This window comes from Salvelinus fontinalis, chromosome 4, assembly GCF_029448725.1.
Source record: "Salvelinus fontinalis isolate EN_2023a chromosome 4, ASM2944872v1, whole genome shotgun sequence".
NCBI classification, from domain to species: Eukaryota; Metazoa; Chordata; class Actinopteri; order Salmoniformes; family Salmonidae; genus Salvelinus; species Salvelinus fontinalis.
The window spans coordinates 60000713-60020118 of record NC_074668.1 but is presented as its reverse complement, the minus strand read 5'-3'; the positions used below and the strand labels follow the sequence as shown (position 1 = coordinate 60020118).

The window sequence follows — 19406 nt, the reverse complement described above, 5'->3', positions numbered from 1 at the left end:
GAGGCCTCTTACCTTTGCTGATGTTCTCTGTGACATCATTGTCCCGGTCGCCGCGGTTCTGCTCATGGTGGAAGCCCAGAGCATGCAGGACTTCATGCTGGACCGCACCATGATGGACACAGCCACGCTGTTGACCACCTCGACGTCCCAAATATGACCAGCACCTTAGAGACAGGAGCAAAGCACACAGACAGCCTTACCTTCGATATTAACAGTATTGTGTCAGGAAAGACAACGACTGGAGACAAAACTGCATTATATGAAATTCCCTTTTCACTTGAATGTCTACTTGTAACACACCCATTTCCAGGGTGGAAATACAAATAATCTCGATGCTGCTTCCACCACAAAAATTGGATGCAGGTAGACAGGTGGAAGGAGATCAGTCCTTTTATGATGATATCTTGCTCCTTTAAAGCTGTAAAGAATGTGTAAGACGATTTTCACCGCACTGAATTTAGGAACCTTTAAATTAGACAGCAGTAAGGCGATCATAATGAAAGTTAGGTGTGAATGGCCACTATACAAAATGAATTCAAAAATACACTTACTATACAAAGAGGAGATGTACACAGGCACAACCCCATTCTTGCTTTTGGGCCACTTGCAATCTCAAGCTGTGCATGGAGAAGCATTCTGAATCCTAGTTTCCATAGCAATATCTCCAAATAGGATGAGTGGATCATGTCTGTCAATGCCCATGGTAGGAAATAATGGTAAATACTTCAATCCAGAGTTCATTGCCATGGTTTCACCTTAATTGTGTCGTTATTGGACCATATAAATTAGAATAAAAACATATGTCTGTGCTTTGTACAGCATAGTGTACACAAGATCCAATAGATTTGATACACATTCTTTAAAGCAAGATCTTACCTAAGTTTTCGTTGGCGGCCTCAGTTACGTCGGAGACGTCAAGATCACTGTCAAATGTTTCTGTACCAAAGACAAAACATTAAAGGCAATCTAGAATAATCATCGTACAATAACTGCATCACATAGCAGGTTGAATTAATGTTTCAGATGTTATCTTGGCTTGTCTTCTCATAACAAGAAAATGGGATTCATGGCCTACCTGAGGTGTCCATGTCCTCATTTCCAGTTGTCACCTCATTCAAAGCCTGCAAAAACAAGGTAATACATAATTACAACAAATAAAATCACACTCATGCAATTTTTTTAGTATGGCAACGGAAGCAGTCATAATATTCATATTGAAATGCTATTCTTATGATAATACGACTTTGTGAGTTGTCTTCCCACCAGAGGATGACAATTCACTGCACATAGCAGTGCTGAGGTATGGCTCAGCATGAAGACAAGAGTCATGATGAAGGTGCTTTGGTCAAAGTGTTTTCCCTCTTAGTCTAAGAGAGGAAAGAAAACATGCTTATTTGATACAATTTGTCTCTTAAGACATTCAAGAGTTCAACTATCCAATATTACTCAGATATAATCAAATGTCAAAATAAATGTACACATCCAATGTTGAACAAAAAAAGAATATTGTAAAAATGCTGTCAAGTACCATTAAAAGTATAGTGTGGGTAACATGGAACTAGCATCGTCCTTCTAGAAAGAGCAGTTAAGCACTTACCTGATGTAGGAGAAACTGCATGTGAAGTGAAGCAGGATCTCCTCTGCTTTTATACACAGATGCCGCAAAGTAGAAATGTATTACCTATTTAAGCTTAACCATAAACTCATTCGTTCGCGACATGGATCACGTGATACTGAGATGATTTAAAAAAAAAAAAATTTAAGTGAGAGATCGTGACGGTCCCTTGGAAGCTAGGTAGATAACCACTCAGCAGTCAAAACATCTGGTACGGTGCAGGCTACTGGAGCCTCCCAAGATAGGGGAGATCAAATGATTATTTCAAACCTAATTATGGTTAGCCAAACCGGGGTCAAATACAATTGTCAAATACGTTAAAATAATTGACTGCTTGATACATTTTTGCCATGAAGAAAAGTTCCAATGAAATAGTACCGACATTGCAAACTCCAAGCTAAATCAGGTGCACCTCAAAGATAGGTATTTGACCCAGGTCTCTGGAGTCAACGCCATAATCCATAATTCATTTCATAAATAGATGCTTCAAATGAAACAATTTTGAAAATATCAATGTTTTGGTTATGGAATAAACATAGCAAAACCATAACTACATCCTGCTTTTTGATTTAGATAACATAGGCAATTCAAGACGAAGATTTATGACACTTTATAAATCAACACTCTTCTCAGACTTGAACACGTGCAGCCAAAATAGAAAGGTCTGCAGATATGCTCCAAAACAATAACTTTTCTCTAAATTTCCATGTACACCAAGTATACTAAATATCAGTTATACCTTTGCCCTCAGAACAGCCTCAATTTGTTGTGGACGTGGACTCTACAAGGTGTCGAAAGTGTTGCACAGGGATGCTGGCCCATGTTGACTCCAATGCTTGCCACAGTTGTGTCAAGTTGGCTGGATGTCCTTTGGGTGGTGGACCATTCTTGATACACATGGGAAACTGTTGAGCGTTGCAGCTGTTAACACAAACCGGTGCGCCTGGCACCTACTACCATACCTCGTTCAAAATCACTAACATTGTCTTGCCCATTCACCCTCAATGGCACACATTCACAATCCAGGTCTCAATTGTCTCAAGGCTTAAAAATCCTTCTTTAACCTGTCTCCTCCCCTTCAACTACACTTGAGTGGATTTAACATCACCTGGTTAGTCTCATGGAAAGAACAGGTGTTAACATTGCGTATACTCAGTGTATGTATGAAAACGATGGTTTAGTTAAATGCGGTTTACACTATTTTTACATTTATATTCAAGTTTTTCAACTTTAACGTTCAAACATCAACTTCACCACATACATCCCTTACAATAAAATGATTTCGCAATTCATTTACATACAATAACAATCATTACTGTTTACAAAGCCGTCTTGTTCTCATGTTTTGGTTCATCAAACTAACACCCAAGTCCAATGTTACTGCAAAGCAACTCAGTCACTACAATGAAGGAAATGTATTCTATAGAAATGGTTCCGTACACCACTCCTGGGAATGCCAGGGCTTGAAGGTCATGTTATCAGTGCAAATTTAGATTTACTACCTCCTAGAAATGTGCAGAATAATATCCAGGAAGTTCCAATATTGTTATTCTCATGTGACAGATATATACTGGAGTAATTTTATGGCTTGTTTGTTCACTGGTTTACAGTAAAATCACCATTATGTTTCTCACTGGGCATGGTTCACCAATGCATGGCTCGACACCGGTCTTAAAAAGTAACCTTAAGATACGTAATGAGAAAATTTGTGATATTAATTTCATAAGACACATTTTATATTCATCTCCAGACATAAGATGATTTCCAAGCATAAGAATCCATTCAACAATACTTCCTGATTATCCTCATAGGACGAGAAGTGAAAATAATTCAGCTGGTGGATCGGGATTTGATTCAAACGTTTAATTTCTGAATTGTACATAGATTAGCTTGTTACAGAAGTTTCATGTAAAACCATGTTCACAGTGAGCGCAGAGCCGTGGAGACAGAAATATTTCCATTGCCCTCAAAACAGTCTCATAGCTGTACACACACCTTGCATCTCACTTCGTCCCACAGGTTTAAAATCAACTAACTTAGACAAGTCTTACCTCTCCCTGGTTTAGTTGGTTTAGTTCATATGCAAAAAAAGTATATTTAAAATGATTTAAACAAGAAAAATAAATTAAAATGCAAATAAGTCTGACCGTAGGTAAAAATTTTAATATAAAAAAATTGTAGCAAAAGAGGCGATATGGAATTACTCTCAAATCCCTAACCTCACATAAGTATGGCTATTTTACTGAAAATAAAAAAAACTAAGCGTGCACAGCAAACCAATGTGGGTTTGAATGCACTGTAACCTTAATCTACTAACTACCCCGAACATACCATTACAAATATCTACATACTAAACACAGTCGGGAAAATAAACACGTGAAGTACACAACATATCGTAAAGAAACTGCAAGTAACAGGTGAAAAACTGTGCATACCATCTCATCTTAATAAATACTTGGAAGTGAATTGTGCTTTGAGTGAAAGCTACTGAAATGTCAAAAGTTGAGATGCACAACTGAAGAGATCATTTCTGCATCCTTGCAGAGGCATTCTCGTGATCAGTTGACTTGCTATGTACTATCCTGTCCTCCAGGGGTCGCTCACATCGTCACCCAGCCTAATCCACTGCCGAGTGCAGCCAATCACATGGCAGAGGAGCGCTCTGCAAACATCCTTCCCTGGTATCCTTTCAGGCACTGTACTGGTTATGTCTCTCACAAAGACTGAGGATAAAGTCCATGGGATGATGACCTCCATTCTTGTTATTAATCCTCTAGTAGTTTGTTAAGGAAACATCCGTTTTTAATTAAGTTTTTAATATTCTTGTTTCATTATACTTGAAATGAAGAGCAACAGCTGTCGCAACAAAAACACCAAGCACATCCAGTCTTCTGGGGAGGGGGGGGGGGGGGGGGACTGGCTGTGCTGGTGTTGCTGTCAGTAATTCTCATGATGTCTGTACTCTGTAGTACCATTGGCTGCATTATTGCCCAGGAAGGGGGCGGGTCATCAGGATGTGACGACCTGGACGTAGTTAGCAGGGTAAAGGCCCACCTCTCCGTTGGCCAGCTTCCCTTTGCACCAGCCCTGCTCGTCCTCCTCACCCATCTTCATTAGTTCGTCACCTGAGTGATGAGAGAGCAGAAAGCACAGCGGACCATGCTTAAATAATAACTCACACTTTCTCCCAGTCCCATGTATATCTAGAATATTCCACAGACACCACCTGTTGTAATGTACTGAATCTGAATCTCAGTTTTGTTACAGGGACCACCATAAGGTGGCAGCATAATTACCTGTGTAAATCGTGTTCTCACCATATCCAAATAGTTGAAATGACTAAAATATTGACATCTAGCTATATCACCTCTTAGTTTAATCTGAGGTGCTCTTCTAGAAAGCAAAAGCTCAGTGTGAGGGCTTATTCCTCCAAAGTATCGTTAACCCCTGCCTCAAATGATTTGGCATTTTGTGATCCCTCAAGACTGGAACTAAAGTAGACCAAAAGCAAGACCAGAGTGCACTAAGGTCTACTAAGGTCTCTCCTCATGGGGACTTCAACTCCTATTATCCAGTATCCACTCCAAATCCAAGGGTGTACGACCCCCCGCTGTGTAGATATCTACTAATCTGGGAGATAGACCCAGACATTGGCTCCCAGTTAGACTGGGCTCTGATGTGGGTTTAGACTGGTTAAGCTCCACTGGGAGGGAGACTTGAGTGTGACCCCACCAATCAGAGGGGCCTTAGCACTGCCTTAACGGCAGTTATATTTCCACTGGCGTAACAAAGGGTCCTCTAGGGTCGTCGTGATCATGGGAATTAACTGCTAATCAAAATAATGGACAATTTTACCCTGTGCCTTTTAGCTGGCAGGAACCATCTAGGATAAAATAACTGAATTTTGTGAAGTCTCTTGACAAATGACAAGTATGGTTGAGTTCAAGGTTCATTCACACACATTGCACAAAACATAAATCGTCATGACCATCAATTGCAACACTTACCTGCAATGTTGACGAGTTGTAGGGGTTTTAAAATGATTATTTGATAATCATTTAGTTTGGCAACATGCATTGCCTTCTTATTAGTTCCATAGCTATTTTGAGTGTTAAACATCCAGAATTAAGATGAGTAACTACGCCCAAAGCTGTAAATACAGTAATGTTTCAAACAGGACATCCTATAAAATAATTATAATCAAGGATATGTGTAAACAAAATCAGACCAAAGGGAACCAGGGCTGATCCTGTACGATACATATCCTTTCCATAACTAAATCAGGTAAGTGGTAGGATACAAATAATATCACTGCAGAGTGTCTTCAAATCTGATGCTCATGTTGTGCAAATCACACTTGTATGAATTCTCCTACCGTTTCTCTTTTAAAAAATTAAACACGTTTCTAGACCAAATGAACAAACGGTGAATTAATATCCATGCCACTAGTTTAGCAAGTCAAAGTGTGCATTAGGACCAAAGTGAGCTGTGGCTGCCATGCATACATTGGTCCGAGTGTGTGTGTGTGTGTGTGTGTGTGTCTCTCGATGTCCGGTGACATTAATAAGCATTAGTAGGGATTAATACCTGCTTGAAAGCTCAGCTCATCCGCCTCCTGCCCAGTGTAATCATACAACGCTCTAACTCGTACACCTGCTACCTTCTCTTCCTCCTCCACCCCATTAGCAGCGATGACCTTTTTGGGGATGTCTTCGTCAGACCAGTCTGATGAGTAGTCTTTAACTCCTCTATTGACAGGAAAGGAAAAGGGGCAGAGGGTTAGTATCCCTTGGCAAAAAAACGCTAAACAAATCTATTACTTTGAGTAGTCATACAAGGATGGTATGAAGAAAACACTGAACATGTAATATTCTCTTCCAAACTACACATGGAGGCTGAAACCAGAAATCAAAACATTGTCTTATAAAACGGGCCGTGTATTCTCATGTCCCTGTAGCAATAACTAACCAACAGAGGGTGGTAGCGACCACAGCCCCCCCCCCAACAAGTTCTATGAAAGGTGACACTACATCAATATACCTTCATTTGATCGCAGTTCTCACACACTCAGATGAACATCTGTGACTGGTGTATGTTAACTGAATATGCAACACAAGAATAAAAAAAGGCAAAAAAGACATAAGGCCTCTGACTCAGCACTAGTACAAACACTAATTAGAGGCTGCAGCTCTCTGTGGATACAGGAAGTTAACTCCTTGGGGGACCATGGTTACTAAGAACACAAGACAAATACAGTAGCAGAAGCCAAATAGTTCTTCAAAAGCTGGAATAATTGTAGTCTAAACACCTCAGAGGTACAGTATACGTCTCTGGAGCAAACCAACAGGGAGTTAAACAATAATAACTGTCATCCTTTCTTTTGTCATGTTTTCAAAAAATAAAACCTCTGCCTCGTGTACCAAAGTCATTCATTTTTATTACAAATACAAAAATGATGTACTCCTCATAAACATCCATTGTCCCATGGTGACAGTGAGTCAGAAAAACAAGATACTGTCCTCCACAACTATTTTTCCCAGTCTTTCCTGCTCCATGCACAAGGCAACTATTGTATTATAGAAGATGAATGACATGTTAACATTGTTAAGTGCCCTAAAGCTGAGAAGACAAGTCATGAATAGTGGTGCAGTCAGACGAAGAGTCAACTCTAAATTTGAACAACTAATTTGGTACAGAAGCTACTGTGATTGTGACCTGCAAATGACCCGAGAGCACAGTTACCTGGTGGTCTCCTGAGGGGTCTGGGGTGCCTCCTCGCTCGAAGGGACAATGTTGGTCAGGGTGACCACGTCCTCCGCCCGGCTGTTCCTCGCCTTCTGGTTGGAGATGGAGCGGTTTGACTCAGAGGACCACTCCTGGGACAAACAGACGACTGTTAATAAAAGACACTTTAAAAAGCATGGAACTATTTTATGTTTTCTAACTATCACCAGCTGGTAACATCCCATGTTCTCACACATACAGATGCTTCTTCCAAACAGTATAGCTTATTTTGAACATCTCTCACACTTACTGAGTGAAATATTTATTGTATTAATCTGGCATGTTGTGTTTAAAGTTTGTTTTATCAATGCAGTCGATCAAAACCACACCCAAACACCACAAAAGAACAGCCACCTCACAGAACTGTAATTTAAACCAAAATCACCATCCAATGAAAAGCGGAGAAAAAAAATGACAATAAACAGGTGTTAACTGATAACTGAGGGTACAGTTTCGCCAGTCACATGTTGAGGCATCATCTTTGGGAGGATACTAAATAACCAGAGCGCTTTTGAAGCCTTGTGCCTAGTGCTGGAGCCACTACAGAGAGCTGTGCTGCTCCCCAGCCAGGACAAAGGGCCCCTGTGTCCGGGGAAACCAGTGGGAATGCCAAAGGATTCCTAAGGAGACAGGGGAGAGCTGCCTCGTTCTCACTCTCCACAAGCTTCACAGTGGCTTTGCCTGGAACTGGAAACCAACGCCGGTTTCCAGATCAACATTCTCCTGTGTGCCAGCTATCGCCAGCTTTAAACTGATCATTATGAAGTAGAGGATTTTTTTGTTCACAGTAGCTGTAATTTTCCACAAAACAGAAAAATGGCATTTTGCAGCCTCCTGCATATGCAGTAGAGTGAAGGTGGTGACTGAGGAGCAGTTTTAATGGGCTGGCTTACAAACCTTGGGCTGTGTGTGGGGTGGTCAGAGCAGGCTTTAGCTCTATGAAAGCACTCCAGCATTCCAGAACCCACTCAGGTCCACTTGTCACACAAGGGCCCATTCAATGTCATCCCCATTCGGGAATTTACCAACAGTTCAAGCAAGAGCTCAATATGGCTCTATGGAGAAGATTTCTTATTTATATGAACAGTGAATACCTTTTACAACGTTTCTTTACCAGATCATTTGGGTTTCATATATACTATTTGAAAATCAGCAAACACAGGCAACATTTATTATAAGCTTACGGTATGCAATTTGTATTGTAACTCATGTGCCCTCATTCAATAGAAAATTGTTTACATAAAAAAAAGGTTAGACCGACAAATGTCCTTTACCTCAAACTGTGGCCAGTTCATGCTCATCCCAGGCCCATGGGTGTTTCTCCACCACCTCAGGTCTTCGCTGTCATTGGCTGCAGTGATGGTCTGGCCCAGGTCACGGTACAGGACCTTGAATCTAAGCGACAAATTCCTCTGTTAAATCACTGGAGTCACATTCTCCACACAATACTGTGGTCAATGCGTAAGATTGCATCCACACGTGTTAAACTAACGACAAGTATGTAATGTGAACATCTTGGGTATGAATACACAGGATAACAGGGGTCTGTGGCAAAAAGAGAGCACACAGATCAAAAACCATTTCATTATAGGAACATAAAATACTTCAAACCATTTTTTAAAATGGGAGGATTTGCAGAGGTCCACAAATAAAACTTGAAACCACCATAACATTTATTTTATTTAGCCTTTTATTGGAATGTGTGACAGGTTGTTTTTGTTGTGGGATTGGTCGACTTTATCCAGTCAAACCCATAGATCAACTCTTACTGTACTCTGCTAGGTTTATCTCAATCTCTGGTAATACCAAGCTATAAGAATGTGGCCAAATTCCACTGAATATTTGTTCAGCCCAACCATCGACAGTGCCATGGTCACCTTGCCCTTGTCTAAATACAGTAAGGACCTGATATGAAAGACTGCTAGTTAATGGACAACACCAGCAGTTGAACATTCACTCATTGTGTACACATACTGTTGAACAGAAATGTAGGCTAATACTACAAAGTAGTTGCACTATTAGATGCCCACGCTCAACGTTTACTGTTCAATCTTATCAATCTATGCAACTGTAAAACATGACTCGTGTCTCATCATACCTGTAAATAGCAAATGTCCAGTGCCCAATTCAAGATAAATGGAAAATATATTTCTTAAAAAGAAATCTATGAACCAAGATGCGTTGTAAACCATTAATAGATGTGTCCAGAAAAATAATAAATAAGATTACCTCACTTCACTCAAGATATTTCACAGAACAAGGGTAGAGGTACTAGTCAGCAGAATGTGTGATTGTCATACCCATCCTTGCTGGAGAGGTCCATGTGTTTGTGGATGTCCAGCAGGACCTCCTTGAAGAAGCACAGCCTGTTCTTCTCGGCCTCCTGGGTGATCTCAAACACCTGCTCCATGTCCTCCATATAGCGTGGGTTACAGCGGTTCAGCTCCTCCAAAGCCTTCTCATAGCGCTCCTTTGCCTGGAGTTAAAAATCAGACACACAACTAACTAGACCTCTAGCATCCGACACAGATCACAGCATCACCATCTTTACGTGCAAAACAAAAAAATGGGAGTAAACGATAGAAACGCATTAGCCATTTACACTGCCGTTCAAAAGTCTGGGGTCACTTAGAAATGTCCTTGTTTTTGAAAGAAGCATCATTTTTTGTCCATTAAAATAATGTAAAATTGATCAGAAATACAGTGTAGACATTGTTAATGTTGTAAATGACAATTGTAGCTGGAAACGGCTGATTTTTTATGTAACATCTACATAGGCATACAAAGGCCCATTATCGGCAACCATCACTCCTGTGTTCCAATGGCACGTTGTGTTAGCTAACCCAAGTTTATCATTTTCAAATGCTAATTGATCATTAGAAAACCCTTTTGCAATTATGTTAGCACAGCTGAAAACTGTTGTCCTGATTAAAGACGCAATAAAACTGTCCTTCTTTAGACTAGTTGAGTATCTGGAGCGTCAGCATTTGTGGGTTCGATTACAGGCTCAAAATGGCCAGAAACAAATATATTTCTTCTGAAACTCAGTCTATTCTTGTTCTGAGAAATGAAGGCTATTCCATGCGAGAAATTGACAAACTGAAGATCTTGTACAACGCTGTGTACTACTCCCTTCACAGAACAGCGCAAACTGTCTCTAACCAGAATAGAAAGAGGAGTGGGAGGCCCCGGTGCACAACTGAGCAAAGGACAAGTCCACTAGAGTGTCTAGTTTGAGAGACAGATGCCTCACAAATCCTCAACTGGCAGCTTCATTAAATATTACACACAACACCAGTCTCAAAGTCAACAGTGAAGAGGCGACTCCGGGATGCTGGCCTTCTAGGCAGAGTTCCTCTGTCCAGTGTCTGTGTTCTTTTCCCCATCTTAATCTTTTCTTTTTATTGGCCAGCCCGAAATATGGCTTTTTCCTTTGCAACTCTGCCTAGATGGCCAGCATCCCGGAGTCGCCTCTTCACTGTTGACTTTGAGACTGGTGTTGTGTGTAATATTTAATGAAGCTGCCAGTTGAGGATTTGTGAGGCATCTGTCTCTCAAACTAGACACTCTAGTGGACTTGTCCTTTGCTCAGTTGTGCACCGGGGCCTCCCACTCCTCTTTCTATTCTGGTTAGAGACAGTTTGCGCTGTTCTGTGAAGGGAGTAGTACACAGCGTTGTACAAGATCTTCAGTTTGTCAATTTCTCGCATGGAATAGCCTTCATTTCTCAGAACAAGAATAGACTGACGAGTTTCAGAAGAAAGTTCTTTGTTTCTAGCCATTTTAAGCCTGTAATCGAACCCACAAATGCTGATGCTCCAGATACTCAAGTAGTCTGAAGGCCAGTTTTATTATTCTTTAAAATCAGGACAACAGTTTTCAGCTGTGCTAACATAATTGAAACAGGGTTTTCTAATGATCAATTAGCCTTTTAAAATGATAAACTTGGATTAGCTTACACAACATGCCTTTGGAACACCGGAGTGATGGTTGCTGATAATGGACCTCTGTAGATATTCCATTTAAAAAATCTGCCATTTCCAGTAACAATATTCATTTACAACATTAACAATGTCTACACTGTATTTCTGATCAATTTGATGTTATTTTAAAATGGACAAAAAAAACCTTGCTTTTGAAAGAAAAGCTCATTTGTAAGTGATACCAAACTTTTAAACGGTAGTGTACATTTATATATATGTTGTCCCGTTATACCATTTTAAATATTTAAAAAAAAACGTCAGATGCCAGGAAGCACTTGGCTTTGACCTAGCTAATGTTGTTTGGCATGTTGGTAATCTGAGAGAAAGAGCCTGCCCTCCCTGAGCAGACAGAGAGCCATTATGGGGTGTAGTCACAAGAGATTAGCTGCGGGCAAGTAAACAGACATAAATCCAGAAAAACTGGATTTATTGTCTAAATTACAAATTATCCCTACATTCTAAAATTAGGTGGAGCTTTGTTTATAGGAAAGCTTTGATTACAATATCAACATCAATGGGACCTTACTGTGCACTTCCTACAGCTCATTATAGTTTAGACATGGGAGACTAATAGTAACAGCCTCTACAGATCCAGCCAGTCAAAAACAGCTGCCAGTCCATATGCGTGTCGCTGCAAAGCTGCCACCTGACATGCCTTAGCACGCCTAACAGTCATGTTTTTAAAAAAGGCACGTCGGTATGTGCTTCCCCACCCACAATTTCACACTTGACTACAGGCTGCCTCTAGACAGCACACCAACTAAAACAAAGCTCTGTAACTGCACTGAACCAATTCCGCCAACACATCCGCTATTTAGACTGGACAATTAGCTGATCCTATATGTAACCTTTATTTAACTAGGCAAGTCAGTTAAGAACACATTCTTATTTACAATGACGGGCTACACTGGCCAAACCCGGACGACGCTGGGCCAATTGTGCACCGCCCTATGGGACTCCCAATCACGGCCGGTTGTGATAAAGCCTGGACTCGAACCAGGGTGTCTGTAGTGATGCCTCTAGCACGGAGATGCAGTGCCATAGACCGCTGCGCCACTCGGGAGCCCAAAAGGCTGGTACAAATAACATATTGAATGATCAAGAGTTTGGCTTGTCACTTGTGTTCATGGGTTAACAGTCGGTCCAAAAGTATCAGGATTCCAGCTGAAGTACAGCGTGTAAGAAAACACCTCAATGACCTCACAAGCCGCTTGACTAAAATAAACGTAATGCAAACTGATGACGACCTAGCTGAATACTCATTGTTCACATATAATCGGTGGAGTTACACTACCTTCTCTGATTCCTGGTTGCATTTCTCGACACGGTCTGTAAATTTGCGGACCTCTTCCGGTGACTTGGTGGGGTCAGCCTTGGCATGGGTCTCGCGAGTCAAAGCAGTCTTCTCCTCCTTACGGGTCTGGTGGTAACTCTTCTTAGACGACTCCACCTTGGACAGAGGAATTTCTCTATTTACAATCATTGCCAACCCCACATCTACATTGTATTTGGTACAAATCATTCCCTAGGCTCTAGACCTTAGCTAAATCTGATAATTAATAGTGTGGCTGTTGAACAAGTCAAGGAGACAAAATTACTTGGCATTACCTTAGAATGTAAACTGTCATTGTCAAAACGTATAGATTCTATGGTTGTAAAGATGGGGAGAGGTCTGTCCATAATAATATTACGCTTTGCTTTGACACCGTACTGCAAAAAGCAAGTCCTGCAGGCTGTAATTTTGTATTATCTTGATTGTTGTCCAGTCATGTGGTCAAGTGCTGCAAAGACAGACATATTTAAGCTGCAGCTGGGCCCGGGAACAGAGCAGCACGTCTTGCTCTTCATTGTAATCAGATGGATAATATAAATACTATGCATACCAGTCTCTCTTGGCTAAGAGTTGAGATTGTTTCTTATAAAAAGAAGTGACGCAGTCAATGTGTTGAAAATTCCAAATTGTTTGTATAGTCAACTGACACACACCTAGCCCACCCGACATGCCACCAAGGGTCTTTCCACAGTCCCCAAATCCAGAACAAATTTAACAAAGCGTACAGTAGTATATAGAGCCATTATTGCATGGAACTCCCATCTCATATTCCTCAAATTAACAGCAATCCTTGTTTCAGAAAACAGATAAAGCAACACCTCACGGCACAACGCCTCCTCCCTATTTGACCCAGATATTTTGTGTTTATGTATTGATACACTACATGACCAGAACTATGTGGACACTTGATCTTCAAACATCTCAATCCAAAATCACAGACATTAATATGGAGTTGGTCCCCCCTTTGCTGCAACAGCAGCCTCCACTCTTCTGGGAAGGCTTTCTACTAGAAGTTGGAACATTGCTGCGGGGACTTGCTTCCTTTCAGCCACAAGAGCATTAGGTTGGCCACTGATGTTGGGCAATTAGGCCTGGCTTGCAGTAGGCGTTTCAATTCATCCCAAAGGTGTTCGATGGGGTTGAGGTCAGGGCTCTGTGCAGGCCAGTTAAGTTCATCCACACACCGATCTTGACAACCCATATCTGTACGGACCTTGCTTTGTGCACGGGGGCACAAACTGTTGCCACAAAGTTGGAAGCAAAGAATTGTCTAGATCGTAGCGTTAAGATTTCCCTTCCCTGCAACTAAGGGGCCTAGCCAGAAGCATGAAAAACAGCCCCAGACCATTATTCCTCCTCCCCCAAACTTTACAGTTGGTACTATGCATTGGGGTGTTCTCCTGGCATCCGCCAAACCCAGATTCATCTGTCCGACTGCCAGATGGTGAAGTGTGATTCATCCCTCCAGAGAACGCGTTTCCATTACTCCAGAGTCCAAGTGGCAGCGAGCTTTACATCACAGCTTTACACCACTCCAGCCGACACTTGCTTGGCTTTGCGCATAGTGATCTTAAGCTTGGGTCAGGGTCTGCTCTGCCATGGAAACCCATTTCATTAAGCTCCCAACAAACAGTTATTGCGCTGACGTTGCTTCCAGAGGCAGTTCGGAACTCCGTAGTGAGCGTTGCAACCGAGGACAGACAATTTTTATGCACTTCAGCACTCAACGTTCTTGTTCTGTGAGCTTGTGTGCCCATTTCTTTTGTTATTTGACTATTTTTTTCTCCCCAATTTCATCGTATCCAATTGGTAGCAGTTACAGTCTTGTGTCATCGCTGCAACTCCCATACGGACTCGGGAGAGGCGAAGGTCAAGAGCCATGCGTCCTCCGAAACACAACCAAGCCGCTCTGCTTCTTGACACAATGCACATCCAACCCGGAAGCCAGCTGCACCAATGTGTCAGAGGAAACACCGTACACCTAGCGACCTGGTCAGCGTGCACTATGCCCGGCCCGCCACAAGAGTCGCTAGTGCGCGATGACACAAGGATATCCCTGCCGGCCAAACCCTCCCTAACCCGGAGGACGCAGGGCCAATTGTGCGCCGCCCCATGGGCCTCCCGGTCGCGGCCAGGTACAACAGAGCCTGGACTCGAATCCAGAATCTCTGGTGGCACAGCTAGCACTGCGATGCAGTGCCTTAGACCACTGCGCCACCCGGGAGGCCGTTGTATGCCTATTTCTACGCGGCTAAGCCGTTTCCACTTCACAATAACACCACTTACAGTTGACCGGGGCAGCTCTAGCAGGGCAGACATTTGACTTGTTGGAAAGTTGGCATCCTATGACGGTGCCACATTGAAAGTCAATGAGCTCTCCAGTAAGGCCATTCTACTGCCAATGTTTGTCTATGGAGATTGCATGGATGTGTGCTCCCTTTTATACACATAGGTGTGACCAAAATTGCCAAATCTACTAATTTGAATGGGTGTCCACATACTTTTGTATATATAGTGTATGTAGGCTGTGTGCCATTTTACAATGCATGTAGTTCTGTCCTTGAGCTTTTCTTGTATATTGTTACATTTTAAGTCATTTAGCAGCTGCTCTTATCCAGCGTAAATTACGGTGGCAAATGCATACATTTTTCATACTGGTATCCCGTGGGAATCAAACCTACAAATCTGGCGTTGCAAGATTCATGTTTTACCAACTGAGCCACACAAGACTAGCAACATTAATGTTCTGTATTATGTCATGTTAAGTTGTGTGTGGACCCCAGGAAGAGTGGCTTCTGCTTTCACAACAGCTAATGGGGATCCTAATAAAATACCAAACAATACTAAAACACAATGTATACTACTAACCTATTATTGGTCATTCAGGGTTGATGTCTAAATATTAAACTGGTAAAAAAAATAAAGAGCAACGCTCACGTCTTTCAGTTTCCGGACCCAGGGTTTCTGTGCCTTGCGGAATCCTTCATCTGCATCCTTTGTCTCCCGGAAGCCTCCGATCATCTGCTTGTGGAAGGCATCTTTCTGCCAGTTACGGATCTTCTCGCTGTCCTCCACAGCCAGGTGCTCCTTCAGCTCCATGTGGATCTCACTCAGCCTATCAGCAGCATTCATGAAGGCATGCCACGCCTTCTCCAGGGTGCCATACTGAGGCCCTTCAGGGGGGTAATGGACATATTTCGGATAATGGGCACCCTTCACAGGGTTAATGGACACATTTCACTCGAATAACACTTGGCTCCAAGTCATTTGATGAGAGTGAAGACATTATCAACCAGTAAATGATGACCTATATTTTTGGGAAGGCGTGTCATATCCGTTTTATGTTCTAGTCACTGACAGGGTGAGAATGAGATAAATGTTGAGGCAGTATATGAGCTTTACTACAGGCTCTTTTGGGGGTGGCCACGGCAAATGAGTCCCTCCACTACCAGGCCAACTCACCTTTCTCCACCACGCCCCTCCACTTCCTGGCCCAGTCACTCAGCTGCTGGGAATAGCCCTTCTCAATCTTGGCCCGCTCTGCGAAGCAGCCGACTAGCTCGTTGCACAGCTTGTGTCCATCGTCGATACGCTTCACTGTCCTCTTGTAGTGCCCCGGCTAAGTAAAGATGGACACACACTTGCGTAAGAAAGATCTGCTACATATGGAGAACAGTCACTTAATCATTATTACCGCATATCAGTCTCATTCGGAACGTTGCATACTCCTTGATATCTGCAATAACCCCAACCTTAGTGATGATTCAGCAAAACACAAATTGGCTTTTTATTTATTTACTAACTAAATAATAACACAGAATACACATACACGATATGATGGCTTGTTACACAATGGAAAGGGGGTGGAGAAAGACAGCGTCAACTTACCGTACATACATTTGGAAACTACGCTCACCGTAACCAGAATTCTTAGCAGTCTCATTCGGATTAGAAATGAAATATATATATACACTGCTCAAAAAAATAAAGGGAACACTTAAACAACACAATGTAACTCCAAGTCAATCACACTTCTGTCCACTTAGGAAGCAACACTGATTGACAATAAATTTCACATGCTGTTGTGCAAATGGAATAGACAAAAGGTGGAAATTATAGGCAATTAGTAAGACACCCCCACAAAAGGAATGGTTCTGCAGGTGGTGACCACACACCACTTCTCAGTTCCTATGCTTCCTGGCTGATGTTTTGGTCACGTTTGAATGCTGGCGGTGCTCTCACTCTAGTGGTAGCATGAGACGGAGTCTACAACCCACACAAGTGGCTCAGGTAGTGCAGTTCATCCAGGATGGCACATCAATGCGAGCTGTGGCAAAAAGGTTTATTGTGTCTGTCAGCGTAGTGTCCAGAGCATGGAGGCGCTGCCAGGAGACAGGCCAGTACATCAGGAGACGTGGAGGAGGCCGTAGGAGGGCAACAACCCAGCAGCAGGACCGCTACATTTTATACAACATTTAGATGTAAACTTGATACATAGGATGCGTACACTTTCAGAGTCAGTTACTTTGTCATACCATCACAAAATAATAAACCATATCACAGGATTATTCTTTAGATCCCCACGGATCCATTCTTAACATTCCTATCTTATGAATATTGTTCCAAAGTTCATTCTATGGCCGTTAGAATTTTTGGCGGCAAAGGTCTGCTGTTGACAAAGAGATTTCTTTCCCAATACTGCAGGGCAAGAAAGAGAAAGCTCTCTCTAAAATGTACGACCCAGTGTTAAGGTGTCAAGACCAGCACAGCCCCCCTTCCACTCCTCTGTGGGAGAGAGGGGGTCTGGCTGTCTTCAAACATTTGCCTAGGTGATGAGTCTTTCGATCCACTGTCAGGATAGTCATGACACCAGGGAGAGAGACATATTACATCACATAACCAACCACTGAACTCTTCGATGCACAGAGCAGGTGACGACTGCTGCTAGTTTTCCTCGGAGCAAGTGATAACTTGATGGGGCATGCCTGATGAGGTGGGGGAGAAGAGGAGCCAATGGGATGAGGAACCTCTAACAGCCAGGACATGGAAATGTATAAATCAGCAGGGACTCATTACGAGTGTTGCCCTGTAGTGTTTCTCCTGAAAAGGAGCCCTCCATGAAAACGATGGAAGGCTGCCTGAGGGGGCAGTCCTGTGGTAGTCCGACTTCCACACCAGAACGGTCAGCTCCACAGGGTTGGCAGCCCTGGGGGTTGGACTTGTTGAGCTTACCTCCCAGAAGCTTTCGCAGCTCCCAACGTCTCGCAGGTCTCCATTGGAAGACATTTCGGGATCACCTTTACAGCACGGAATGATGGCGGCAATCTGTTAAACTGAAGAGAGAACAAGTAAGATTGACTGTAGATGGCCTACGTAGCTGGATATAGTTATGTGCAACCCACTCAAACTTCTGGGAGTCAAATTCAAGAGACAAATGCAGGGAAATTACCAAAAGCAACAGTTGCAACTACCATGTCATCACAAGAGACAAGTAAATTGCTGCCCTACTTGGCAAGCATCCATGGGGTTAATACCAAAGCTGTGGCTGGGCAGAAAAAGAAAACTAAGAGAATATTTCTCATTTCCCACCTCCTTTCACCCCGACCCTGCTAACTTTCATGCATTTTTTGACCAAGTGATCCACAGCACCACACATGACGTATCCAGTCACCTGACATTACGCCACATCTTTAATCTGTATAAAAAAGGCCCCATAGCGTCACCTCACAGAGCTAATGAGTCTACCCTGAAGGTGTAATCCAGTAATCCCTTAGGGTGAGGGGAGAGAAATAAGCAGAGCAGGTCTCACCTCTGAGTGTCCATCTCTGAGAGGATTGAGCCGAGGCAGAGAGACAGACTAGTTTTAGCCAGGCTGAGTGGGACTGGGGTAATGACTGGGGCTCTTAAGATTACAATGCCCTGTCATCCAGGTCTGCCAAGCAGCACACTTCCATTTGGTCATATTAATTGCAAGTCAACCAAATAGCTGATATCTAATATGTTTTTCAAGAGCAAAGCTCCCTGACACATCCACATTCCTTCAACTCTAGTACACTCATATGCTTGAAAAAAAAAAAAAAAAAACTTGTCGCATGGTCAATTGACAAGATAATTCAATATTAAAATTTTAAAAAATCTAATCTAGATTCATTTTTAAAAAGTCAATAAGCTAGGTGAAAATGAATTTCCAACTCAAAATGAACCCTGTACAGAGTTCTGGGGCCGGATACACAAAACATTACTTATGAAAAAACGTAAGAAGTTTAACGGGGGAAAAAAATAGGAAGTTTATAAGATAGTTTGGAAATGCAATTCCTCAAAATGTTCTAAATATCTTATGTGGCATTGACAGTGACGTGCTTGAAACCAATAAGCATATGTGACAGGGATGATCGGATTTTGTTATTTCACACAGCCATCAGACTAGCTATATCAAAAATGGATAACCAAGAAAAGATACTGAATCGATGGTGGAGGAAATAGCAGCCAGGAAAAGGTGGCTGTGGGGGAGACTTGATAACTGCAGGGTCAATGCAGAGACCAAAAAAAAAGGATGGGCGAGCGTGGCCGAGTCTGCCTCTGCCGTCTGGGGTATGGCTAGGGACAGTGACGCCATAAAACAAAGTTGGCTGCTAAGAAGGGAGCTGAGACCATTCATGTGGAACAGCTGGAGGAGAAGGTGTCATCTATC

At 42.4% G+C, this 19406-nt stretch overlaps 1 protein-coding gene across 3 annotated transcripts in view; it reads right to left on the bottom strand.

The window, feature by feature from the left end:
• Window positions 1-3463: 3463 nt before the first annotated feature.
• The window catches only part of LOC129854099 (protein kinase C and casein kinase II substrate protein 3-like), a 33081-nt gene continuing 17138 nt past the window's right edge, over window positions 3464-19406 (bottom strand). For 2 of the 3 annotated variants that reach the window (XM_055920791.1, XM_055920790.1), the window contains 9 exons: window positions 17948-18048; window positions 16178-16334; window positions 15653-15888; window positions 12677-12832; window positions 9700-9875; window positions 8674-8794; window positions 7358-7491; window positions 6203-6363; window positions 3464-4740 (listed from right to left, as the gene is read on the bottom strand). In XM_055920791.1, coding sequence (XP_055776766.1) covers window positions 4625-4740; window positions 6203-6363; window positions 7358-7491; window positions 8674-8794; window positions 9700-9875; window positions 12677-12832; window positions 15653-15888; window positions 16178-16334; window positions 17948-18001 — 1311 coding nt within the window. In that variant the 5' untranslated portion in view covers window positions 18002-18048 and the 3' untranslated portion in view covers window positions 3464-4624. The remainder of the gene's footprint in view (window positions 4741-6202; window positions 6364-7357; window positions 7492-8673; window positions 8795-9699; window positions 9876-12676; window positions 12833-15652; window positions 15889-16177; window positions 16335-17947; window positions 18049-19406) is intronic. The other variant, XM_055920792.1, reaches the window with a different exon arrangement.